Source organism: Mastigoproctus giganteus, chromosome 5 (genome assembly GCF_048544385.1).
Source record: "Mastigoproctus giganteus isolate SK-2022 chromosome 5, ASM4854438v1, whole genome shotgun sequence".
NCBI classification, from domain to species: Eukaryota; Metazoa; Arthropoda; class Arachnida; order Uropygi; family Thelyphonidae; genus Mastigoproctus; species Mastigoproctus giganteus.
Genome location: NC_143579.1, coordinates 21687153 through 21714838, shown reverse-complemented (window position 1 = coordinate 21714838; position 27686 = coordinate 21687153). Strand labels below are relative to the sequence as shown.

The 27686-nt window shown below is 37.5% G+C and overlaps 1 protein-coding gene across 2 annotated transcripts in view; it reads left to right on the top strand.

Annotated features, from left to right (window-relative positions):
* Nucleotides 1-25569, top strand: part of LOC150085233 (neurotrimin-like) — a 219484-nt gene extending 193915 nt beyond the window's left edge. Inside the window, exons 4-7 of one of the 2 annotated variants that reach the window (XM_090373928.1) lie at nucleotides 562-858; nucleotides 20967-21145; nucleotides 21417-21534; nucleotides 24221-25569. In XM_090373928.1, coding sequence (XP_090230054.1) covers nucleotides 562-858; nucleotides 20967-21094 — 425 coding nt within the window. In that variant the 3' untranslated portion in view covers nucleotides 21095-21145; nucleotides 21417-21534; nucleotides 24221-25569. Of the gene's footprint in view, nucleotides 1-561; nucleotides 859-20966; nucleotides 21154-21416; nucleotides 21535-24220 lie in introns of both variants that reach the window. The other variant, XM_090373927.1, reaches the window with a different exon arrangement.
* Nucleotides 25570-27686: the final 2117 nt, after the last annotated feature.

Here is a 27686-nt window from a genome sequence, read left to right as displayed (position 1 = left end):
GAAGAACCAGAACTGTCCGAACACCTGCTTTAGAAGAAGAGGTTGAAGGGTATCCTGGAACTAGCATGAGAAATGTAGTAGCAGTGTTATTTGTTGTTCATTCTGCTGTAGGGAAAGTTCTTTGTAAGCAACAAATCTACCCGTTTCATGTGGTCATCTCAAAAGATGATTTTTATCCAGGAATGGTGGCTTCTTAATGGATTCTGCATCGTTGTACCTTCTTTCTCCATTGCCCACTTTTCACTGATGAATCACAATTGACAAGAGGGATGCCATTATGAATTTCACAGCGGTTACCAATGGGCACTGGAAATCCTGGTGTATTATACTTATTAAATATGGTACTATATTTGACAGGATAACAGTTAACTTTCGCTTAAAGAGGTGGGTTACATAAAACACTAATTAAACTTTTAAATAATTAAACTAGTAGTAATAGTAGTAATGGCATACCGTATGCTGATATTGAGAAGTTTAAAAATATAAAATTTCTTACCAGAACATTGTACGCTATTAATGCAAATGATGTAGTCATTTTCCCTTGTTTTTATTTTTGTGTAGTTCCAGAAGCCAAAATAAGCGGAGGTCCTGATATCTACGTGGAAGATGGTAGTCCTATCAATCTAACTTGCTTGATCACGAAGAGTCCTGAGCCACCTGTGTTCGTGTTCTGGTATCATGACGACCGAATGATCAATTACGATACAACGAGGGGAGATATCACTCTACAGAAGTCTGTAGGAGACACAGCCATCAGTCGCCTGCTAATCCCAGATGCCCAACCCTCTGACTCAGGAAATTATACGTGTTGTCCATCAAATGCCGATGCAACAAGTGTCTTCGTTCATGTTTTAAAAGGTGGGTTATGATCGATCACTTTATAAACTGGATTATCATTTAATATTTCTCCTCATCGTCTCCTCTCTTATGACTGATGATTTCACCATCTGTGATCAAATGAAAAATCCCTTCTGCAGTCCGGTCTTAGTATCGGTCTGCTGGTTCCAGTGAAATCTGTACGTTTCTGCCCATTGATGTTCATCCTTCAAACCAGTAACCATGGAAACAAAAGTATCCGTTATTAGAACACACATTACAATTTCCACAATATAATATTTGTCGATTGAAATGCTAGAATAATGCATTTGTTATCATTGTATTGTCAAATATTTCGATTCGAATCTCATAATAGAGACTTTTCCAAACGTATTTTTGTGTTAAATTGCATCAGAATCGTTCAATGAAGTACAAACATGAAACAGATGCGATCTTTTGTTTCTGGCTCAACTTAAAACTACTGCGAATTAGTGAAAAGAGGCACAGATATTTCTAATTATGAGAATTAGATAGCGGTATACAAATTAGTTGATTAATTTGCCTAATTGAAACCAGCAAACATTGGCGAAAATCCAGCGCAGCCACAGAATCGATTCTACAAGCAATACACGATGCATATTATGAACGTTGTTGGTGGATAGAAGGATGTTTGCAAAGTCCTGCGGGAAAAAGGAAGATTTCTGGGTAATTTTGTTAAATGTAAAACTCTACAGATGTACTTTTCCGTGTCGAAGAACAACTGGAATAATTAGATAATATTTATCTCACATCCTGTATTTTAAAGTCTTCTTTATTGTATTTCGATGGTTTTCGTTATGATGACTAATCTTCATAATTTAGTTCTTCGCTCTTCCAATGATGGCGCTGTATGCACTTTATTTAACTTTCGTATGCAGCAAAATTTATCTAGCTTACTTGCGTCATTTGGTCATTATAGTACTAACAACACTACTACGAATAATTCTAAGAAGAATTCTTTAATTACAAAGGAAAAAGTACAGCAGTTTATATTTTAATGGTTCCTAAAGTCTAAGTTAAAACTTAAGATTAACTTCCTGTCGAGTGCTTATTTTGCGAATGCCAAATATCGTCATAAATGACAAATGAAATATGCAGTGAGTTCCAACCCACTCCATGTACTTATGATGTCCCATCAATCTACCCGAGTGGAATTTAACGAAAATAGATTCGCGATAATACCGTATTCAAATTTTGGATTGTTATAAATATAAAATAAAAATCCATTATTAAGTCGAATTGCATTAACCTTAATTGGATAAAATATTAGAAACACATGAATTTTCAGGAAAAATGATCTCACGGAAGACAAATTGCTGTAAATATACACTACGTTGCCAAAAGAATTGATCCACTAACGAACACTTTCTAGGGATGGATAAGAATTACTCCCAAAGGCTTGGGAGTAATTCTTATTGCCTTCAAACTGCTCTAAATTGTCTTAAAATAAAATAATATTTCTAGAACTGTTATTTTTACGACTTTATTTCTATATAGAGTATCTTTATTTTCTATGAAGGTAAACCCTCCTCAGATATTAAGGAAATGGGATGAAGTGTTGAGTCTTCTATAAATACTAAAACTATTTGCCGATTATCAGGGAATTGGACTGAAAGTTTATAATCCTATGAAATCACCTCTTCTATAGTGAAAGCCATCTGAATCGGAGTTATACTAACCCTAATTGCATGTAGTTTTTTAGCAATCTATGTGCTGTGTGTGCCGGAGCATTGTCCTGCAAAAACAGCACTCCTTGAGTGGGCTCTGTCCTGCGTTTGGCCTTCAATTTTTCCTTCAAGTTTACCAATGGTGATGAATAATGCTCAGCAGTTATTATTTTACCTTTTTTCCAAGTAGTCAGCAAACAAAATCCCATCCTTGTCCCAAAAAACAGAGGTCATGACCTTCTCAGAACACTTCTGGAGGATGAAGTTCTTTGGACGCGGATAGCCACTATGCCTGCATTCCTTCGACTGTTCTTTGGTTTATGATCATAATGAAACAACCATGTTTTATCCATGGTCACAATTCACGCCAAAAATCATGGGCACCTTGCTCGAAATGGTAAAGGATTCATCAATTGAAGACAGGACATGTCGTTTTGATCAGCAATCAGACATTTGGGGACCTAAATGGCAGAAAGAACTTCCACATGTCTAAATTGTCATGAATAACGTAACTAACACGTTCCCCGGACATGTCCAGAGTCTTCAATCTTAAATCACGGACACTGTTCTCCTCAAAATGGATATTAGGATTTTTTGAAGGTAAGATAGCCTGTTCAACATAAATGTATGCTCTTTCCGAATTTGATACCCATTTGTCAAAATAAAAGAAAATGGGAGTGTGTCTGGCCAAGAAGTTATCAACCCCTAGAAATTATCACCTCCTTGTAAAAGCTAGAGATCCTCAAAACAATAATGAAATCATGCCATTAGGAGATGGTCAAAGGGCTACGCTACTGCTTTAAAGTGCATTGATGAATAAAAACGCCAAACAGGATTTAGAATGTTCAAACGTCAGAGAACTAACCGGAGACTGCAAAGGATAAGAATTATTGAGTAATGGATTTTGACCATTAAAATGGAGATATACATTGACTTAAAGCGATATAGGCTGTGGTCAACAACGCCCTTGGCACCTAAATCATTATGATAGGCCAAAGGTCTCATTCGTTAGAGATTAAGTAGGAAATCCACAGAGCATTGGTGAGATCAGAGAGAGCTGCATGCAATACTTTTTTAGATCGTTGGATTACAGCAACATTTTGTCTTTGTTGCCAGTAGTGAGCTGAAAGTTAAGAATTCATCAATAGAGTTTTAATTGGTAGAACCATCCGACTTACCGACATCCAGAAGCATACAGAAATGTTGAAAACATTCCAGATTGAAATGAAAGACGCACGGTCCACTCCCACGAGTCGATACGTGAAGAAAATTCCAGCATCAACGCAGAGGAAAATTAAAAAGACCCGTCCATTAACTCCGGTGAGATTATAATATTCGGGAAGTACGAACCGTACACCGTCTTCAGCCACTCAGGGGGAAAGTCGTGAATTTTGCTTTTGTTTCTCGAAGTTATTGTCGTTGTCATGGAAACCGAAAAATCATTAGAGCGTTTGAATTAATGAGTTTGGTTAGGATTTTACTGTAGGCTACTGTTGAGAATATATACAGTATTAAGTTTCTAGCTGGACTAGAATATCAAAGGTGATTTCAGACTGATCAATAGGATTAACGGATGTCTGTTTAATTAACTGAACTGAGATCATATCAGTTTCTAACGTTCTGTGACACTCTAATCTGTCTTATTTGCAATGGTTAGTCATACCTAAGGATTACATCGCTATTTTTGTGTCAGGAATTTTGTGTGTACCAATTAGTTAACGAATTCGCAGCTACCAAATTAAAATAGGATTTAATTCATGATCTGCCGTTATTATATCTTGTAAAGCAGATACTAACAGAAGAAAATGTAATAGGGGAGAAAATCTTCTCTGAAAATTAACGCAATTTTAATGTTTAAAAGAGATTTATATAAATTGTGCAGATATAATTAGTAATTATTTTCTTTTTCGGTCATGTTTATTATGGCTGTTAGTTTATCCAACAGTAGTTCTGCTGTGAGAGATCACCAGCTTAATTATCGTCATTATTGTAGAATAACCATGATAAATATGCAAGTGATATAGGATAAAGAAGGAAAGTTTGCGAGTTAATACGGTATTTCGGTTCAGCTTCAGCGGCTGATGCAGCAAATTTCAAGTGAATGTAGCGTTTTAATTTTATAATAGCGTCTTCACTAAAAATTATTCTCAGCGATCTGCAAGGGCCCCATAAATTTTTTGAAGATGGGCAGACTTCATGGCCGAGATGATTCCATCGAAGCCCTGTTTGGTTTAAGTCAGGCAATTGGGGTGGCTTATCATAATTTGCAATACTCGCTCCTGTTGTTTAGTAGCTAGAAATCCCTGTACAGCTAAGAGTAGGGCTTCGTGTCATTGTCTCGTTGTAATATATTCATCCAAAAGTCGAAGTTCAGAGATATTACATTATACTCAAGAATGTTTTTATAGCCTTCTTTTCTTAAAATTACTTCAGTTCTGAGGATGTCACCCACTCCAGAACAACAGAAGCAACCCTAGATCATGATGGAACCACCACCGTGCTTGACTGTAGGCACTAAACAATGTGGCACCATTTTATATTCAGTTGATCGTCTCACGCTTGGAGCAAAATATTTCAAAATTAGATTCATCCATCCACAGTACGTTTTTCTACTTTTCAATTGTCCGCTGTTGGTGGCTTTTAGCCAAGTCAACCGTTTCTTTCGATTTTCCAGTTTTAATGAAGTTTTCGGGCAGCTACACGACCACGAAGTCCTGCTTGTTGTTTTAGATGAAGTTTTGCAGTGGACGTAGACACGGGAGTTTCTTTGTTTCTATTGAACTCAGCTGGGATTTCAGATGAGGTAAGTCATCGATTGCATTTAGAAATCACTGTTATGGTCTTAATTTGCGCGTCCGTTGCTACGCGTGGTCGTCCTGATCGTGGTTTGTCCTTTAAACTGCCATTCTCCTTGAATCGTCGATTGGTTGTTTCATCATCATCATCATCATCAGCCATTTTCAATCCACTGCAGGATGAAGGCCTCTCCAGCAACTTTCCAGTTCCTTCTGTTTTGAGCACTGGCCATCCATTTACTACTCAAAAACTCATGAATTTCATCTATCCATCTCCGCCTTTGTCTTCCAGGTTTTCTTCTAGCTCCTCTTGGGTACCATTCTGTTATTTTCTTAGTCCATCTGTCATCATGTCTTCGAGCTATGTGTCCTGCCCAAGACCATTTTAGTTCTTTAGTTTTGATAAGAATGTCCTTTACTTGAGTTTGCTGCCTAATCCATGTGTTTCTCTTCTTATCTAACAGTCTGATTCCCAATATAATTCGTTCCATTCTTCGCTGTGTAGTTCTTAGCTTCTCTTCCATTCTTTTGGTGAGTGCCCAAGTTTCACTTCCATAAGTCATGGTGGGGAGTATACATTGATTCATTATTTTACGTTTCAGACAAACTGGGATATTGCTCTTCAGTATGTGACTATATTTCCTGAATGCTATCCATCCAAAATTTATTCTTCTCTTGACTTCTAGCCATTTATCATTATTACAGCTAATAACTTGTCCCAGATAAGTATATGACTCCACCTGTTCAATTACTGCTCCTTCAATCCTTATTTCCCTTTCTGTGGCATACTTGTTCATCATTACTTTTGTTTTAGCCATATTCATCATTAGTCCAAAATCCTTACTAACTGTGCATAAATGATTAAGATTTTCCTCTAATTCTTTGGGATCGTGGCTTATGACCACAATGTCATCTGCAAATCGTAAATGGTTTAGGTACTCTCCGTTCACATTGACTCCTTTCTGCGACCAGTCTAATCTTCTGAAAGCTTCCTCAAGGGCAGCAGTAAACAGCTTCGGAGATATTGTGTCTCCTTGTCGAACTCCTTTCTCGATTTTAAATTTCCTACTGTCTTTGTCTAGTCTAATAAAGGAGGTAGCACTCTCATATATTTTCTTCAAAATCATAATATATGGAGTATCTATGCCTTGTCTTTCTAGTGCCCGAAACATTGCCTTATGCTGTATGGAGTCAAATGCCTTTTCATAATCCACAAATGCCAGGCATAATGGTGTTTTATATTCATTTGCTTTCTCCATTAGCTGTGATATTACGTGAAGGTGATCCATAGTTGAGAATCCTGTTCTAAAGCCAGCTTGCTCTTTCGGTTGATTCTCATCAAGTATTCTTTCTAATCTGTTAGTAATGACCCTTGTGAACAACTTGTAGATTTGGGATAACAAGCTAATTGGTCTATAATTTCCAATTTCTGATTTATCTCCTTTCTTATGCAGCAAAACTATGATTGCATTATTTCACTGCTTAGGCATCACACCTTTTCTAATGCACTTTGTGAAGAGCCTTGCCAGTTTTTGTGTTATGTCTCTTCCTCCCAATTTTAACAACTCTACAGTAACTTCATCTTCCCCCGGGGCTTTCCGATTTTTCATTTTCTTCAATGCATGTTCTACCTCATCAGAAAGAATATCGGGTATGTCGTATGTGTTGCTACTTTGCAATCCATCTTCCCCACTGCTGGTATCATTCCTTCGCTCCTTGTATAATTCTCTATAGTAGTCTTCTGCTATTTGAATTATGCCTTCTCTGCTGTTTATAAGTACACCATCGCTATTCTTCAGTTTCAGTATCATTTGTCTTTCTATATTACTGCTCATGGCTGCTGATTTAAATCCTTTGTTTTCCCTTAATGCTTGTTCTACTTTTCTTGTGTTAAATCTTCTTATGTCCTCTCTGAGTCTCTTTCTAATGGCTTTGCATAACTCAGTATACTCAATTTTCTCCCTGTCAGTGTTTTTCTTGCTCTTCATTTGTCGTCTTTGGTTCATCATGACAAGTGTTTCTTGACTAATTTTTTCTTCTTTGGATTTCTGTTTCCCTATAGGTTTCTTGGGCTTTATCACTTTCAGAAAGTTGTAATATTCCTCGTCGATATCTTGGTCCTGAGCAGTCTGCAGAAGCTCAAACTTGTTCTTAAGTTCCAGTACATACTGCTTTTTCTCCTCCTCTGTTATTTCAAAGACCTTTGTATTATTTACTCGAGTCAGTTTTTTCCTTTCCTTTCCTACATCTATATCAAGCGTACATCTTACCATTCTGTGATCACTTCCAACATTTACCTTATTCAGGACGGTAACATCATTCACAATATATCTTCTGTTAGTGAGAATGAAGTCAATTTCATTAGTTGTTAATCCATTTGGACTCTTCCATGTCCACTTTCTGTTCACCCTTTTCTTGAAAAAAGTGTTCATTACTGACATTCCTCGAGATTCTGCAAATTCCACAAGTCTTTCACCTCTTTTATTTCTTTCACCAATTCCAAAATTTCCTATAGTTCCTCTTTCTGCACTGTTTTGCCTTTTTCCAACCTTAGCATTGAAGTCCCCCATAATAATATTGTAGTGGGTTTTCTGCTCATCTAGAAGACTCTCAATTTCAGTGTACATTTCTTCAACCTCTTCATCATCATGGCTCGATGTTGGTGCATAAATCATTATAATCTTTAGCTTGTACCTCTTAGAAATCTTGAGTATTAGTCTTGACACCCTTGGTGATGTACTTTTGAATTCCAAAATGTTGTTTTTAAAATCTTTATGGACCAGAAACCCAACTCCACCTTCACTCCTTTCACTGTTTCCATTGGTGTACAGCAGATTTCCACTTGATAAACTTATAAGTGATTCATTTCTTCTTCTTGTTTCAGCCAAACCGATGATATTCCAATTCACATTTTCTAATTCCTTTTCCAGCTCTAATATCCTGTCTTCACCAATGAGTGATCGTACGTTATAACAGGCCAAGTTCAATTTCCGTGCATGGCAGCCTGGTCGTACCCAGAGATTCTTAGCACCCTCTGCTTCCACTCTGATCCTCTCGCTGCCGTAAGAGGGAGAGTGAAAGCTGCTGGGGACTGAGGGCCATTTGTATTGTTGTGCTCTCATTGCTGGAGGGTTTGGTCTTTTCCTCTTCACGCTGACCAGGCGTCTTGAAGAGAACCACTCTACACGTTCGTTGCCACCTAAGTGACGTAACAGGGCTTACCATCGAGAAGGTGTGCATGAGTGGATTTTAGGGAGGCAGGCCAACCGGACTTCTCCTAAATCTTCTGTAATAGAGAGATATTGGATCCATCAGTGTTTTAGGCTGAGTGTCTGATAACACACAGGATACCTGTTCCCCTCTAAGCCCCTTGGTTGTTTATAGTCCTTTAAATGAGACACCTGTTTTTTCTCATGGAATAACTTTCTGGAATATTGTCGAATATTCTAAAAACTGTGGCTGAATTAATCGGTTTCAGGCGACGGTAGCATGGTTTTTCCTCCCGGAAACTCTGGATTTTCGTCCATAAAATTGACCACAGAAGATACGCAACGCAATTTACAGAATGTATACATGGAGCAATATGGTATCAGTCGCTGATCCTTCTAAAATTCCAATACAACAACAACAACAACAACAACAACAGCCACCTTCTTGAATCCTATTGTGATGTTTGGTCTGCCGTATTCATGGTGACCATTTTTCATACTGATGTGATTTTCCTAAGTAAATACTGCTTAATTCATATACAATTTTAATCATTTTTTATCTAAATTGATATTGGCCAGTCTACTTATTTTGAACTCAAAGCATATACTCCTTTTTACTTGGGGCGGTTTCAATGTTGATCTGCGTATGGAACTGAAAACCTTGCCATGAAACCCTTGGTATTTGTAATGTAATGTCTAGTAATGCATACCTTTCTTTTCATCCTTATTAAAGATTTTCTAAAAGAATTAGAGTCATACCAAAATTCAAACTAATTAGTTTAAGGCTATTCAAGTGACGTATTTCTTTTATCTTTCGAACTTTATATTTTAAGTAGCGAATCATTTTATGGGATTAATATGGGGAGGATGCTTTTGGGAGAACAGTGCTGTTCTTCCCACTCCTGGCAGAAAATACCCGAGTTCGAGTCCCGTCGATGACGTGAAAGTGAGCAAAAAAACAACGACTTTTACAAGCAAAGCCAGACTATTTCGTTTCTGAGCGTCCTCCATACTGCCCATTAATTCTTACAAGCAGCAGAAAGTAACAAACGTAATATCTAGTGCTTCAGCTACAGTATGTGAATAGCTTGTGCTTTTTTGTAAAAAATAAATAATGATTGCCAGTTTTCAGTTGGTTCGATTTTAATGAAATTTGGAATGTCTCAACAAATCTGTATAAAAAGGTTCAAATATAAAATTTCATAAAAATCTGGGAGTCGACTTATTACATGCGGACGGATAGACGGATATGGTGAGGACAATAGGCGCGTTACTCATATATGCTAAAGCTCGTAATAATAGATTCACAACCCGGTTAAATATATTAAAATTCTGAAAAACAATGAAATAATTTTCGCTTAATTTACATAATAAATCAAATGATTCTAATTTAATAAATTAGAATTTATAAAGTTTCTTACCCTTGCTTGGTTTATTTATTCATACAATACTACCGTCTTGATGAAAATTAAGCAACTTTAGTGATTTGTGAACATCATAATGAAATGTAATCCCCTTCCAAATTAAAGGAACTTAAAGATCAATATTTGCAACTCCCTGCCGTGTAAAATACAATGATGATATTGCTTTTTCAATACTTCACACAAAATTAGTTAAAGCGGTTTTTCTTTCTTAATGTTTAAGTTAGAGCCGTGGGTCGCCTGAAGATTTAATTATGTACATTCAAGCGTGCGTTAATTGATTGAAATATTCGTGCTTTCACACGTACTTTAATGTACACGATTTTTCAAAAGCCTAATTTGTGTCTGTATTTAAAAGCCAACCACGTTTGCTGCAAAATGCGTCAATCTCATATAACGAAGAAAGTCATCACGAACTGTCCCGGTTGTTGTTGTAATAGGGTTTTAGGAGCATCGGCAGCTAAGGTCATATTGCTCTGTATATACTGTCTGTAAATTGCGTGTGTTCTGTTGTCGATTTTCTGTTTACTGGAAGAAAAAACGTGCTAACCCTTCCTGAGACCGACTAACTCAACCACGTTGTGGAGTGGAAAAGGCCCATAAAAATTCCTCGCGTCATCGACGGGGTTCGAACTCAGGTCTTTTCCACCCGGTATGGGAAGGGAAGGACTGCAGTTTTACCAACTGTGCTACTCACGATTGCTAACTGTCTCAGACTTGCACTTCAAAAAAACTGCATTGATACCTAACGAGAAGAACACTATATTAGCTAGTATTGGAACACCAATTGCATAATTGCTACATTGTGGATTTTCTTCTCATATATTACACACCTTGACATTGAAAGTGCAGCGCCCTGAGGAACAGGAATACGAAGAGGATATTTAGAGTAACGATAGCCAAGAAATTAAAGTGCACACGATAAAAGTTTCAAACACAAATGTGTGCTTACAATGGATATATAATAATAATAAATTTTCTGTTTATACTCCGGGACGACCAAACGGTCAGAGGAGTTCCTCAATATCAATATGATGTCAATCTATCACCGTAGTGGACACCTTGAGCTAAACGTATCAGCATTGAGTCGTGCATATGTCGAGGAGCCTCCATCGCTGTTTCTCACCAAGCGTATTGCAACCGCACCCTCAGAACATCCGTAGTCTATGCAGGCTGTGGGTAACTCTGTTGTGTCCAATCGTTGCCCACACTTGCCCGATGGATTTAAAATCCAGGGACCTGGCTAGCCCAGATAGTACGTCCACACCACGAAGACACTCAAAGGGAAATCCTACAGTATGTGTTCGAGCGTTGTCCTGCTGCAAGATGGCGTCAGCACTCCAGTTAGAAAGGGGAGACTGACGCGTTCCAAAATCTCAGCGACATAGCACTCAGCAGTCAAATCGTCGTTGACGAATATCAACGACGACCGACTATCAAAACTGAGAGCTCCCCACATCATAACACCAGCAGTCCGTGCAATATGCGTTCAGCAGTGACTCTAGAATTATTACGTTCCACAATGGCTCTAGTATCGATGTGTCCACCATGTAGTCGCTACACGTATGCTGCGATCATCGGGCCGCAATAAGTGGTCTTCATTGCTGAAGACCACTTATTGGGGGCCCGATATCCTGTATCCCAGGTGCAGCACCATTCCAGACGCTTTTGACGATGGACAGCAGTAATTTTTTATTGTTCTAGGTGGTCCCAGCAAGCTTTCCTGACAACCACACCACCTATTAATACTCCTGTATATAGACAGAAATTGAACAAATTGTGTACAATTTTAGATTCCCTCGACGAGGGTCAATTCGTTTTCAATGTAATGTTCATGTCACAATGCAATACCATGATGGTATTTGAAATCATAAAAGTCCCGAAATAAGGCTGTGATGATCTCCAAGGATCCAACTGACATTTGTAGGTCTACTACGAAGACTCAATGTCATTAGTAGAAGTCCAATCCAGATAGTAGAAATTTAAACTACGAATTGTGGCCACAATTAAGAAGGCTACTCTGTTCTCAGACCTAAGAAATCCCAATAGTACAGCAGTTAACAATAAATAATAATACTTCGATCATTCTCCACGTACAGGCCTTGGAACCATAATAACACCACATCAGCACAGGTCATACATTGAAAAATTAACCACAACGCATTCTAGCAGGCTCGTCGTGGCGATCTGTCCCTTCACTGGAGCCTCAATTTTTCCCATACGATTCCCCCGAAAAGTTTCGGTGGTCTCTTCAACAACTACTCTGAATTATCTATTACGACATGCCGTTATTGACGTTTTGTATCACAGGTGTCCACAGCTGAAGGACACATGTCATGCGTCTGATGTTGATTGCTATAATATCACAATCCTTCACAGCTGAAGCATTATTCTCCACGAATACTGGCAAACAGACAAAACGAGCGCAGACCGGACTAGCCGGGTGGGTAAAGTGCCTGCCTGGCAACCCAGAGGTCGCGGGTTCCAATCCCGCCTCGGCCTTGGATCAGAGTACTGCAGAAAAAACCTTTGGAGGTGCATAATGGCCACAGAATGGCGCGAACAACTAACAAAGAAAAAAAAAAAAAAAACGAGCCTGTAACTCCTATTGCAGAAATGGCATCATTGGTCAGGGGTAATGAACGCAAGGGCCGGTATGCACAATGACGTTCTTCTGCCAGTCGGCATGCAATGGCTGGACGGGTGATGGAGTGACAACTAGCTGATGTAGGTGCAGTGTAAACTTGTCGCTGGATAAGACGATCTTTCCATTCTGTATTCCTCCGTCGAGTAACACGACTTCTCTTAACCAGAAATCGAAACATCATGAATCATTGACATTGATCCTCTAATTAGGAATCGTATTTAGCTTATGGATGTTTACTCTTTCTCTCAGTAGCTGTGATTCTGCTTTCTCTAATTAGCAGAAGCCATTACATTGGGAAAGAAAACGTATTTCGTAACCATTATCCAGTAATCAGATTTGTTTAAAGGATTCATCTGTCTTTTCTTCCAATCTTCAATACCTTTATATTAATTAAAGCTATAAGAACCAGCAGGACAATATAAATTCACTTTCCAGTTTCAGTTTGCCTTTCTCTTGATCTTCCATCTAAGGCGGTGCTCTTCAGAGCACAAACTCTACCTTGTAGTTTTAAAACGGTAACATTTGTGTGCAAGTAACCATGGCAACGATGGTTAATCGAGGAAACAATGGATTTAATATTGCTAATTATTCTGGCAAGAGAATACGTGTTCTCTTGTGAACATGAAATATTTTAGCCACTATGTGCATTGGAAAATGCACAATGAAGTTACTCTTCGAGATATTCGTTCTAATAATATACGAGATATTAATATAAGTTGAGCAGCTGTGGCTCGCTGATCATATTAAAGGCGCATTATGGGAAAGGCAGGTGGAACTCACAAATTCACAAGAGATGTGGTAATAGATGTTCGTGCAGCAGAAGAAACGTTAGGGGCAGTAACGAACCATCCTTTTATCGATACAGTATCTTGGGTCTTCATAACAAACAATACATGTTCCAAACTGTGTCCAAGCCATCCTATCTTGTTTATCGAATCCCTCTAAGTCTTATAGAATTGCATATTTATTTTTCGGAAAACAAAGACAGTAGACGTTTTTTCAAATGTTATCTTCTAACAGTTGAACATTGGAGCTGTGCGCTTCGCAGATCAGGAGTTATAGAGGAACTAGAGATGGTAATCCTTTATTTCTGGACCTATGAGGAATGTTCAGTGTCCTAACTTGCAAATTTTGATACTTTTGTCGCTGGAAGTGTTTTCCAGGCGAAACGTATTTTTGTGACATGGAAAATTGTCCCTGTTAGGTTAAGCGAGAATTGGATTTTTATTTTGTTGAAGACAATGTTGCTAAAACCGGTTTTTTTTGGAATGCTGTGTGACAGCACAGCCCAGAAAAATACACTCTCAAAAGCGAAACAGGTAGAATTTGTGTTTTATTTTTATCTTTTTCTGCATTGCCTCTTTCTTTAAGTTTCTTTTTCTCTGGAAACAACAGAATTAAGGCTGAATTATTAATAAGAGGAGTAGGGAATTCTACTCTGACACACAAAATAACTACGACATATTTAAACTTTTAAGACGCGAAACATTCAGTATATATCAATAAGGATTTCGATGAGCTCAGCTCATATAATATGTAAGATGTATTCCAGCAAACAGGGTATTTCTTTTTATAGTTTCAGTTAAAATTGGAAGTAATGGTAATGAAAGACACTTCAAAACAGTTCCCGAGAAACAACACAGAAAAAATTCCACTGAAAAGAATTTTTTTTATTGCGCTGTTGATAAACAGAAAGCATAAAGGTACAGACATCAAAGGGAAAATTATATTTATGACGTTATCATTGCAACAACGATGTAATTAATTGCCCCTAGATAGAATATAAAATGTCCTTGGGGAGGGTGACAAAAAGTCAACACCATCAAAAGCGTTGTAATAAATTTGATTTTCCATAAAAGCTTTTCCCAGTCTTAGCACTAAGTAAATTTGATTTTTAAAAAAATAGAAAAATTTCAAAAATATGTCAAAGATCTTCATATCGACTGCTCAAAGCAATTATAAGATCGCTGCACTATATTAAAAAAATCAGTCGTATCGATATACACACTGAGTGGACAGAAATGATGGGATACCTTGCTAGTAGCGGATAGGCCCATCTTTCGCCCGTATAAGGGCATTCACATGGCGAGGCATTGAGTCCAGTAGTGGAGGATCCAAAGCTCAAACGGACCTTTCCATAGCATCCAAAAGATGCTCCACAGGTTTCATGTCCAGTGAACGGGAAGGCCATTTCATGGTGTTAAAATCTATGGAATGCTCTTCGAACTATTTTCTAGTTACCACGGCTCTGTGGGAAGGCGAATTTTCTTGCTGGAAGAGTCCAATATCCTGTGAGTGCACGATGACCATGAAGGGATGCAGATGGTCTACATGGATGTACACGTAACCTAGAGAGTTCAGAGATGCCTCTAGACGTACCAGAGGTCCCAGTGTGTGCCAGTTGAACACGCCCCAGACCATTACAGACCGTCCACCTGCCTGAGCAGTTCCTTGTTGGTTGACATGACGGGTACATAGCTAGCTTCGTGCGGTTTTCGCCAGATAGGCATCCTCCAGAAGACTCGAAATAACAGAAAACGGGACTCATCGGACCAGGAGACCCATTTGCAATCATACAAGGTCCAGTGCCGGTTTTTTTTTTTTTTTTTGCCCAGTTGAGGCGTAGAATTATGCGTTGTGGTGTTAGCAATGCGACTCTGGTGGTTTGGCGGCTCTCATACCTATTGCGGCTAATGATAACGTCTCCAGAAACGTCTCCACCAAGACCATCGCCTGATGGTCTTGGTGGAGACGTTTCTGGCACCTCCCTCGTTGAAGTCGGCGGTGATTTGTACCACTGTCGCTCTCCGGTTGGCTGAAACAATGCGAAACTGACGTCGACGGCCACGTTCATCCAGCACCTTTCTCCACCTACAGCGCTGTCCACGATGAGATGTTATTTCGGAAATGGCTTCATCCCGATACACTCTTGATACAGTCAAACGGGAATAGTGCAGTTTCTGTACAACTCCGCGATAGAATGACCCATGCGTCGGGCACCCGCTATCATCTCTCTTTCAAAGTCGGTAACTCATGACGTTTATCCATACTGAAATACCGTCTACGTGAATGCAGTGTACCTATATACCTCTCAAGCGGTGGGTAGGTCCACTACCGAGAAGGTTGACAGCGTCGCGTTACCCAGGAACCATGTAATCTAGAAATGGTTCAGTGTACATGACAGACTGGTTCCATATAGAGACTAAGAACATGCAAATTTAGGCATGCGACAGTTTTAAATACTTAATCATCTCGAAGATGCAACTCAAACGTGAATTACAGTTGCAGAGAACTCCCACCTGTCGATTATCGCAGTGGAACATGTGAAAATCATATCCAGGTGGATTTTCCAAATTCTACCACTTGGAGGATCATACCAAGTGGTAGATCATGCAGGTTGCACAATCGGTTTTTAGACATCCAGGTCAGAGTTGTGGACCAATTAATAAAGTCGAAGGAAGGTCGCTGTATCTCTCTATGGATGTTGCAATCGACATTTCTAACGCTATCCATCTGTTCTGACACTTTATAGCAGCAACAGGGACACGGGTGTCAGCAAAAACCACCGGAAGTAATCTGCAAAGACATCAACTTTACGTGAGAATATCTATGGTGTATGTCACATTGGTGGTGTGAATACTTGACATCGTTCGGCAAAAATTCTCATTGGATTTGGTATAGTGTGAAGAGGAACCTGAAACTACGCTGTATGCTTTCAGCAACACAGTTAGGTGGAGTTGTATTGTTGCTATGGGATAGCATTGGTCATGAAGACCGTCATATCATCAGGAGATGGACCTTGATTGCATGCTAGGAAGACGTATTCAACTTGTTCAGACCATATAGTAGAAACGGTACAAGACGGGCGACTGATTCGGCGACACTTCGTTCATACCCTGATTTTATATATTCACTACAGATGCCAAACATGTTGTTCCAATAATACCACAATTACTGTAGTTGCCTTCAATCTTTTCAAGGAAGAGTGTTGGGAACTTAGCTTCAACTACACTGAGATACGAATGCAGTCATGTTTACAGAAATATCTTTTGCATGTAATGTAATTCTGGACTAATGTTATTAGTGGATTCCCCCAGGGTTATTTGTGGAGCCCCCAGGGTTATTTGTGGAGCCCCCTAGGTTCAGTGTTAGGTCCATTGTTGTTTTGTATATTTATTGATACTGATGAAGGTATATTAAGCTTAATGTCCAAGTTTTCAGACTATACCAAGGTTTGCAGGGTTGTTAATGACAGTACCCTATTGCAGCAGGATATAGAAAAGTTGGGCAGATGGGCTGAGAGGTGGCAACTGAAGTCTAACATTGACATATGCAAAGTACTTCATATGGGTAACAATAACCCCAAAGAAACGTACCAACTGTGCGGTAGTGAAGAATGAAAAGACCTACCGTAATTGTGCAGTCAGATATAAAGTTTTCTAAGCAAAGCGGACAGGCTGCTTTGGCAGCCTGTGTGCTATGCTTAGAAAACTTCATATCTGAATGCTCAGATATGCTCAGAGCTGCATATCTAGGTCATGGGGGTCTTGTCTATGATATATAGGAATTTTTCTTGCAGGGATGGGGAGGTGATTATCCGTTTGTATAAGGCAATGGTCTGACCCCAACTTGTATACTGCATACAGGTCTGAGAGGCCTCATTTTAGGTAAGGTGTAGAGTTTCTTCGAGTTCGGTGAGGGGAACAAAGGGGTGTTCTTACCAAGAAAGTCTGAAGTTCTGTAAATTATACCGCCTGGAGATTAGGCACCTGAGAGGAGATCTTATTGAGGTGTATACAGCCTTGAATGGCTTGAGCAAGCTCAATGCTGATGGGGTTCTTCCTCAATAAATTCAAATAGCATAAATTCAAACTGAGCAAAGACAGTTGTCGAATAGATGTGTGGAAATTTTCCTTTTGCCAGAGGGTGGTTGATTGCTAGAACAAACTTCCATCTGTGGTTGTTGAAGTTGATAGCTTAAATAAATTGAAGGAAGAACTGAGCAAACGTTTGGAGAAAATAGATCGGTAGGTTTTTTTTTTTTGGGTGATGCTGTATAAGCTTGCTTTCTTGCATCATATACCTCTGCTAATACTAATCCTGTAATCGTTTTTACCAGTGTGGTTGGTTTCAGCTTTGAAGAGAACAAACTGCTTATATTCGTATTTAATCGTGACTTCAGAAAGTCAGAACCAATGAAAGCTAGTGTTTAATGCTTGCACGTATGTGATAAAAGTTAGACAAAATCTTATATTTATTCAGATTTTCATTACCAAATAATTGATCACGCGCCATCTTTAAAATTCTAAAAGTAATATTTCCGTAACCGTTCAAAATCGAATATACACCCATTTCAACCAAATTCTAATACATGCGATTTATAGTCACAACATACTGACACCTCTATCTTAGTTTCTTTGGCGTTTAACACGCACACGGACACACACACTTGTCAATTTTGAAAGTAGCAAATTGCCTTGAACGGCTATGAGATTGGTCAGATTGGTGACCAAAAAAGTGTCCAATATTAGTGACCAACAAAGTCTCCAATATTGGTGACCAACAAAGAACCAGAATAAATTAGGAAAACAGTTTATAATGTCTATTATTTGTTTATTAAATATTATACGTCGCTTTGCAATTTGAATAAAATTATTCTTGTGTCAATCGACAAACATGACAAGAGTCGTTTGCAGAATTTTTCTGGATTTCTTCTACCAACTGTGCCAACTCTGGAGTGACGTCTGTTGGAACGTCGACAGCGTTATAAATTAAGAATCTTTTTCGGCCAATACTGTTGCTATTCATTTAGTTCAGTGTCAGCAATAGCCAACTGCAGTTGCGAACAATTTTTAATGCAGAACCAAAAACAATCACCATCCGTCATTATTAGCGTCAGGGAAACCTTCTTTCTGACCAAGTAACTAAAATTAATTCTGCGAATAAACAAGTGTGCTACATCTCGCTACTGGAATATTGTTCGTAATGATGACAAATGTGTTAATAAGACATTCAGAAATCCTTAATTTCTCTGCGCTGCCAGAACAAGAAAATTATATATAGCAGCGAAAAAGCCCTAAGACACGTAATTACCATCTTAGACTTTTAAATTGTTCGTGTGTGACGCATTTTATGATGTTGATAAAATCCTACAGGGACGGACGGTAAGAAATCTTGGAAGCAATAAAAACATCGAGTTAGCCTAACTAAATGGAGAGAAATTGAGCAGAAAAGCCACCTCAACAAAAATCCACTTCATTAATAGTTACTACAAATGCTACTAACCAATCCTATAAATTATTAGCACGGCATGTTTTCAAGATCCTATTTGAACTGACAGCCTTCTGTTTCGCTGATAATGTCACTATATTCACTCAGAAAACTTGTTTCCATCGAAGATAATGCCATAAATAATTGTTGGTGCAGTTATCTAAAGTACCTTTTCATTCAGTACTTCAGTTTTATTTGTATTTTAACTGGTTGTTTACATTCCATCTTATTGTCCTTATATACCCATGTGTTGCCAATTATACACGTTTCTATAATTACAAATGCAACTCAATTAACGACAATATATTATTGAAAATGAATGCAGAAGTTTATTAAAACCAAACTGTCCTACCATTAATATCCGGACACCAGCATATCTAAAATTAATCTTTATTAACAGGAAGGCTAATAAGGTGTGCTAAAACTTTGAGCCTTAACGACAAACTCCAGTTTCCAAGGAACGCTCTCCACCAGTTTTTAATAAAAGTTCTCTGATATTTCCGTCATCCAGGCTTAAAAGCGGCGACCAATTTAGCTCTGTTATTTTGGACAGCCTCTCCTCACTCGTACTCGACGATCCAATTCATCTCAGAGGTTCCCTATACGATTGAGGTCAGTGCTCTGGGCTGGCCAATTCAACTCTTCGGCGCTCATGTCCTCAAACCAGTCTGTCACAACTCAACTAGATGACATGGGACGTTGTCCTGTTGATACAGATATGGATCTTCCCGAAGTTACATTATACGTAACGCATAATCCTGTAACACGCCTAGATTGTAGAATTCATCGATTTGGCCAAAACAACCAATAATTCCAAGCCAGACAACGAAAAATAGCCCCAGACCATCATGCAATCTCTACCAAACTTCATTATTAGGATAATACATCGTCAGGACGTTAGACTTCTGGGCATCTGCTGCACCTAACTACGACCTTCAGACTGGTAGACCGTGTACCGCGACTCGCCACTCCAAAGCACAGTTTTCCTTTGGTAACGCAGTTTTCCTTTGGTCCAAGAACGGCGGCTTTACACCAAGCTAGACAGCGTCTATCATTAGTCGGAGAGATTAGCGCCCTGTCGGACGCTGCATGACCGCGGTAACCATATTATACAGAGACTTGCGCCCTGTATTGGAGCTGACATGTGTCCCGATCGTCTCACTGAGGGCCTGTATATACTGCGACAACGTCCACCTGCGTTCCGAGCGAACGATTATTTTTAGGGTTCTCCTGTCACGTTTCATTGACTTCGAAGATTTTCCGCTCGTTTCATAACAGTCTGGGCACCAGCCCACCTCCATCTGCAAATCATACCAACATTCGTCCACCTATGGATCTTCAGCGGCGTTGAAATGTTATATACCGACTGACTGCATATGTGGCACCCAATTTTCATTCCGCATTGGAAGTCTATTAACTCCATCGATCATGGAATGTTGTATTCACGATCGTATTAATGTGTCCGCGAAGGCCTACCAACTTATTTATTTATGGTTGCGTTTGGCACATTTGCTTCTTTAGTGCGTCAAAGCTATCAACAAAGGGGTGTTCGGTAGGGCAGTGTATTTCATAACGTGCTGTGACTGTCCACCTTATTCGTGAAATGCACAAATTCACTCGCTTGAGGATTTAATCCATCTCTATAAAGAATCTATCTCATGATTGGTGTCCAAAACCAGTAAAAAAATATCTGAATTCAAGGGAAGGCACAGGGCCAACTTTTCTTCTTCCTTATTTATTCCTTCAACTTCTTTCTCTGGAAGAGCCTCCTTTGAGAAATTCATGTCTAACGTTAACAAATATCTTCTTTCATCTTCTCAACCTTAAACCCATGTACGGTACTATCCCTGCACCGCAATAATAAAAATTGTATTGTTCAACGAATACCAGTGCTGTCACTATGAAACTTCCTTCTGCCACCTTTATAATTATATATCATTCCATATCAGATGACATCTGCTCTGTTATCATAGTTACCTCGGTACACAGTGTGACCAATGATTTGCATCATAAATGAATAATCCTGTATTTTCTATTTATGTAGTTCAGAGGACTTCTGTTCATACCGTGTACGAATTGTAAGTGTCCATATTCTTTCCCAGGATTAAAACAAGCTGTGGTGCAGAATGACGCTGGCTCGCTTCCTATTTCGAGAGCAGGGGCGACAAGAGTGAAACACATAGCCCTGCTGCTGTTTCCTGCAATGATTCACAACATTATATGGAGATGACTATTTAGTGGACTGAAGCGGTGGTGTCGTAAATAGATAACATTCATTACGGTAAGAGGGTGCGTATTCTCTCTATTTTCGTTCTGGTAAATACCAAAATTTTTAAGAGTCTTTAGATAAGTTCATTTGTATTCAGTTATCTTTGATGAAGCTTTCTATGAGTCTTAATATTAATCACAGACGTTCCCTTCAAGTGCTTAAATAAGAGTCCTCATTCATCTTGATATATACTTTAAATGCATTATTCATATCTGTCTTATCTAACTGCAAATTTCAATTTAGATATTCAATATATTAACAAATTCTTTAAATATATTTGCAGAGCTCATAATTGCGTTGTGGAAATAGGACATTTTGATCAATTAATGTACATAAGCGACTTCATTTTTCATTTTCATACCACCAGTCTTCAGTCCAGGAAAGTCAAATCCTCAGGACAGGTAAATATAATTAGCAGATGGGAGGAAATACGTGCTTATAAAACTAACAAGCCTATTAACACCTCTCTAAATTGATAAACCAATTATATTTTATACATAACCTGTAGAGAGGACACACGTGTGCCTATGAAGTGCTCAATATGACTTTAAAATATGTCCTGTTGAGTATTTTACTTAATTTTACCTTCTAAAATCATGCATATTCTAGAAGAGCATCTTATGGTCGGAAAAATACGTTAATCTTTACTGTCATTGAAAACCTATACTTAGTAATTTTAGATGTTATTTTCATACAAGGTTTACTAAAGTACTCCTATCGTAGAAGTATTCCAACTTTAAAATATTCACGCTCTCAATGCATTGCAATCGCCTTTCCTTGTAAATTATGCCTAACAGAGATTTTTCGAATATTTTGGGGGCAATCTAAATTTCATTTATAATCTTCCTACTGCGTAAGGGATTATATCGGTTGTTGTTCTTTAAATAATTTAATTAGCAGTTGTTTACTGACAAATGTTCTAATTAAAAGTTTAATTAACATTTCATTGTGATATCAGCATGATTAAGAACTGAAACAAACATAGCGGAAACTGTTGTTTATATAAAATATTTCTAGCTTTTAATGCATTTCTTAATCCAGGTAATATAATGGAATTTTCATACCAGGTGTTCTCTACTGTTCATTACACTCCCAGAAATTATTATTAAGTATTCAATACGTATTTTACTTATTCCAAAATGCACTGCCATTCTGCAGATTCCAGGAGAGAATGTACAGTCTGGAAGCAGCAGTAGCGACACCTGGAGGATCTGCCCTCCTCAAATCTAGTTAATTCTATCTTCCGTCAGCATATTGGGCATCGATTTTTTTGAATTCATACGCGAAGGTAATATACGACAAATGTGCAAATCACTTCGCTCACAAGACATTAAATACGATGTGTAATCTTGGTTGTCATAGTTACGATTTCAACCGGATATTAAATATGGCTGGGGAACGAGAAAGAGAAGTAAACGCAAAGTGTAAAAGATAAAGTCTACTGGAAATGTGACTAATGTGCTCCACCCAAATATCTTATAAAAATACTAAGAGAAGCAAAGTTTCACCGTCTTGAAATATCTGAAATTTCTAAGCCTGAAAATTTCATTATTTTTCGTCCTGTTCGCTTTTTCTTTGGCTTTATATCTTATGTAAGGAGGGGCTTAAATGCAGATGGGCAAATATGCAGAAAAATGCAGAGATACTTCTGTGTCAGTAAATTTCTCTGGCTGATCTCAAACATCCGTTTTATTTAATCTACGATATCATAATTCTGAGAAGCACAAGTATAAGGTGGTGGTGGCATCTCTTGACAGTAATATCTCATCTCTCGGAGTTAAAGTGCGACATTCTCTTCCGGACCAGTTCTCTATCGCCTGAGGTGGTTAATCTATCTTTGAGTTATAAGGCGCTTTCCTTCGTAGTGGTTATCTCGTGGCTGAGGAGATGTACAAACTTCGAGACTTCTCTTGCTAGTTTTGCTTCTAAGTTCAGAGTTGTAATATGAAGATTAATCAGACTTATCCTCTTGCAAATAACGATTGGTTCGCTTGGTTTTGGTTAGAAACACCCAAAAACTTTTCCCCCCAAAAAAAGTTTCAATGAAAAACAGATTCATTGTAGAATCAATATTTAAATAAATGGAAAATAACTATAAATACAAGTCACTCTCAATTCATTCTTGTGTTAGAGGCGACGGTTGCGCCCCCTCGGATAAATCGCTTTTTAAATAATATTCTAAAACTCTCTTCTGTGTTTTAAATGCATTTTGGCATAATTTAAACTGCGTGGATTTTAAATATTGTGTACAACAGCTGTGTACTAATATGTTCCGAATTTAGGCATTTAAATAATAATAATGATAATAAAAGCCTGGTTCAATCAATATTTAAATAAATGGAAAAAGAAATATAAATACAAGTCACTTTCAATGTATTCTTGTATAAAGGCGACGGTTGCGCCCTCTCTGATTAATCACTTTTTAAATAATATTCTAAAACTCTCTTCTGCATTTTAAATGCATTTTGGGATAGTTTAAACTGTGTGGATTTTAAATATTGTGTACAAGAGCTGTCTATTAAAGATTTACTCAAGATTTACTAATATATTTCGAATTTAAATAATAATAATGATAATAAAAGCCTGGTTTTAATATATTGCTGCATTACATACGACGGTAGCGCCATCTCAGTGATTAATCTCTATTGATTTTAAAACAATATTCTGAAAACTGCCATCTTTGTTTAAAAAGCGTTCATTATAGTTTAAAATGCTGGAATTGTGAACATTAAATATATTCACTCCCTATCAAAAGTATTTACAGTTTCTTAATTTTATTTCTATTTGTCGACCAAATATATTTTTCTCTTCACACTTTTTTTATAAACAACTTGGACATAAATGAATATTAAGCTAGCAAAAATTAATTAATTAATTTTCAGTGGTTCCTGTCTAATTATCCCTTTGTAATAAAGTTAGACAAAAATCCAGATACTAATCTAATAAACATTAATTCATTAAGCAATTTTAATTTACGTTAATTAACTGGAACAACCCAATATGGGAATTCCTTTTGTTTCTTGAGTTGAATTTCATCTATTTCTTCGAACCTTTGCCAACAAAAGTAACTACCTATTTTCTTTTCAGGCGGGTAACCCCAGGCAACAGCGCACAGTGTACGAAAGCCTGGCTCACAGCAAAGAGGGAGAGACAGTGAAGACAGAACGAAGACTTCATTCGTTTAATGTGGACACTTTGTGACGTATTTCAAAACTCTTTTTGATGTTCAACGAACTACAAGCAATTAAAGGAACATCTCAAATGAATATACACACTTGTATCGGACAATTTAGGAGACTTCTACAAGCCATATTTGTACATACCATCTATCTCTGTATGTCGGTGTGATGGGGGTGTGTTGGTGCATGTGTAAGATAATTTTTTTATTAAGAAACATTTCCGTATCGAACTTTTTTCCCCTTCTTTCTTTTTGCGTTTCCGAAGCTATTTCTATTTACAAGTTTCCGTATTTCAACACGCCTACGGGTCAAAAAAATAATCAAACTCGTTTCATTCTTGTTAAATACATGAAAAACTATCTATGTGCATATTATGATCATTCATTAGTAAATAGTAAGAGGAGAATTTAGCGACAAGGCTGTTTTTTTTTTTCTTGTTAATATTTCATAAGATGTTCATTTTTCATCATTTAACATTCTAGGAGTTTTTGGCCATGTACGGTGACCGTTTTGTAATTGCAAATCATGTTTAGGTTCGGTTATCACCGCAGTCTTAGTCTTTATTACTCTTGGGTTTAAAATATGTCTCACGTAAATACTGTTACGAGCAGGCATTTAAGGAATTAGATTTTTAAAGTTTGCGCTAAAATGGAAATGATGAGGTGGTACAAATTTGTGTGATGTCTCTGTGGATCGGGACATTCCGTGGACTGTACGAAAAAGCGTGTCACTAGCCATGGCCGAAAATAGCTATGAATGAAAGGACCAAACTTACTGCCATAAATTTTTCACAAGTAATGCTCTGCCAAACAAAATCGAAATGTGAAATACACAAAATGGGAGTATTAAAACAAAATAACTATAAAACAGTTGATTTTAAAATCAATTTTTCTACTTTTTAGCCTAAAATTTATAATAAAAAAACAATATTTAAACGGGGAACATACTACAATCTCTTGGTCAAGACCAAGACTGATTTCGATACTGAAACAGCAGTATCGTTAATATACTGTTGAAAACATAAATGGTGTATGAGTCGAAATCCATTTGGACACGGTATCTAATCCAACTCGCGCCTTGGCAGATCAATACGAGTGAATTTGTTTTCTGTACTTTTTATTGAAATCCAAATGACGTATTCAAACATGAAGAGTACGTTTTTTAATTTGTTATTTGTTTACAATGCAAATACCAATTTGGTGTCTTATCCCCAAGTATAGACGACAGATTTTTTATGTAAATATGTGTATAAGTGTATAGCCCATGGTTAGCTCTGGCTTTACTAAGTAAATCAAAATTTAGATTCTGATGATACCTTCTTCTTTGGCCATTGTAACTTGAACGAATCCTAAATTGCTACTGTTCACTTGATCACTTCAAATATATATATATAAATAAATCTATATATATATATATTAAAGTCACTGTACATAGTTTAGTTTATTTTATGTAAATATAAAGTTTAAATAAAGTGCTCTACCATTCCTTATAATTCTCTTTTTCATCTGAACTACAACAGAAACAAATTGATCGTATACAGCACCCTGAAATGTCGTGGTTTTTGCATGGCTGGTCCCCAAACTACTTACAGATGAGCCTGAACAGAAGCTACTGGAATTTGTACGCAATATTTGTAGCAGTGTCGCGGTAGAGAGACATTACTACAACGAAATGTTAAGGGAAACAAAACATTGCATCACTATCGGCCCGAAAGCAAGTAGCAGATCATAGAGCGGGGAGAAAAATCAAAATGGTGCTTTCTTCCGGCTAGGTGATGTTAACGTTGTTTTGGATTTTTAACACGCTTATTCTGGTACATCATGGAGACATTGTCAATAGTGCAAGATGTTGTGTCATGTTTAAAGAGAAATATAAACTCACTAAACACCTAGACACAGACTTCTACCGTTCTAAGGTATTCTGCTGCATCATGACAATTCTCTAATTCATTCAGCCGCACCACCACACAGCAGTATCGCGTTCTTTCAGATTATTTTGGCTCATTGAAAAAAGAATTACACCGACGTGGATTTTCAAATGAACTCGAAGCCAATAAAGCTGTAGCCGTAGTCTAAAACACATTTTCTTAGACTAGAGTTACAATTATTTCCCTTCAAATCTGAGACAAAATGGCTTCAACATAAAGAACAGGGAAATTAAATAAATGCAATTTTGTATTTCCGGGGGCAGCATTAAACAGTAACACTTATTGTTTTTAAATAAATAAAATTATTAATTAATTGAATTCATAATTAAATAAATCAATTTATAACTATTATGATAATCGGATTATAATAAAATAATTGTTAACTTTTAAAGTATTTTTTTAAACAACTATTAAAAATAAAAATAAACCAACTAAACCAACATTAAATATTAAACCAACATAATTTAAACTGTTCAGTTAATGCTTGTAAGATAGGACATTACTAGAGAATGTCTAGTAACATCTTAATTCAGACGACGTTAAGAAGTTTGGGAACCGCGTGAGAAGCGTTTGAAGAATATGAAAAAAATAATATTTAATATTTGTTTATTTTCATTTACTTGATATAATAAAAATATTACACGGTGGGCTAGTTAGACGGTTAGGCAAGGGTACAATGACTTTTCTCTGGGAAATTCAGGTTTTTAATTAGAAAAACAGCAAATCGAACGTAGCATACACGCAATTTACAGACATAACATATAGTGATTCCTCATGGACTTAGTTGTCTTGTATAAAATCCCAAAATTAACAAAACCATTAATTAGAAAGCACAGAAACGGAAAATATTCTAGTTGTTGAGGATAAATATTTAGATATTTATCTTTATATTCGGGGAATCTTATTGCTGTGGATAAAGGGACGATTGAGCGGAAGAAGACAGAGGGTGGTAATCAATGGACATTGCTTTTCCAGAACTAATGTCATTAGTGGATTCCCTCCTCCCCCCAGGGTTCAGTGTTGGCTCATTGGTGTTTTCTATATTTTTTAATGATATTACCGAAAACATATCAGGCTTAATGTCTAAGTTTGCAGATGACACAAAACTTGGCAAGATAGTTAATTACATTCAGAGTATTGGAAAATGAAACTCAGAATGGTTGTTGGTAAACAAATCTCAGATTAACGTACCGACTGTGTGGTACTACACTCAAGGTAGTGGAAAATGAAAAAGACATGATAATTGTGCAGTCCGATATTAAGTTCTCTGAGCAGTGCAGACAGGCTGCTAGGACAGCTCATGTTGTTTTGGCAATGGCATACATGAATTTTTCAAGCAGGGTCAAGGAGATTATCCCGTTGTATAAAGCAATGGTAAGGCCATGGCCTTCAGAGGAAGGATTTAAATTTAAGAGAAGATTGAAAGGATTAAAATAGGATTAAAAGA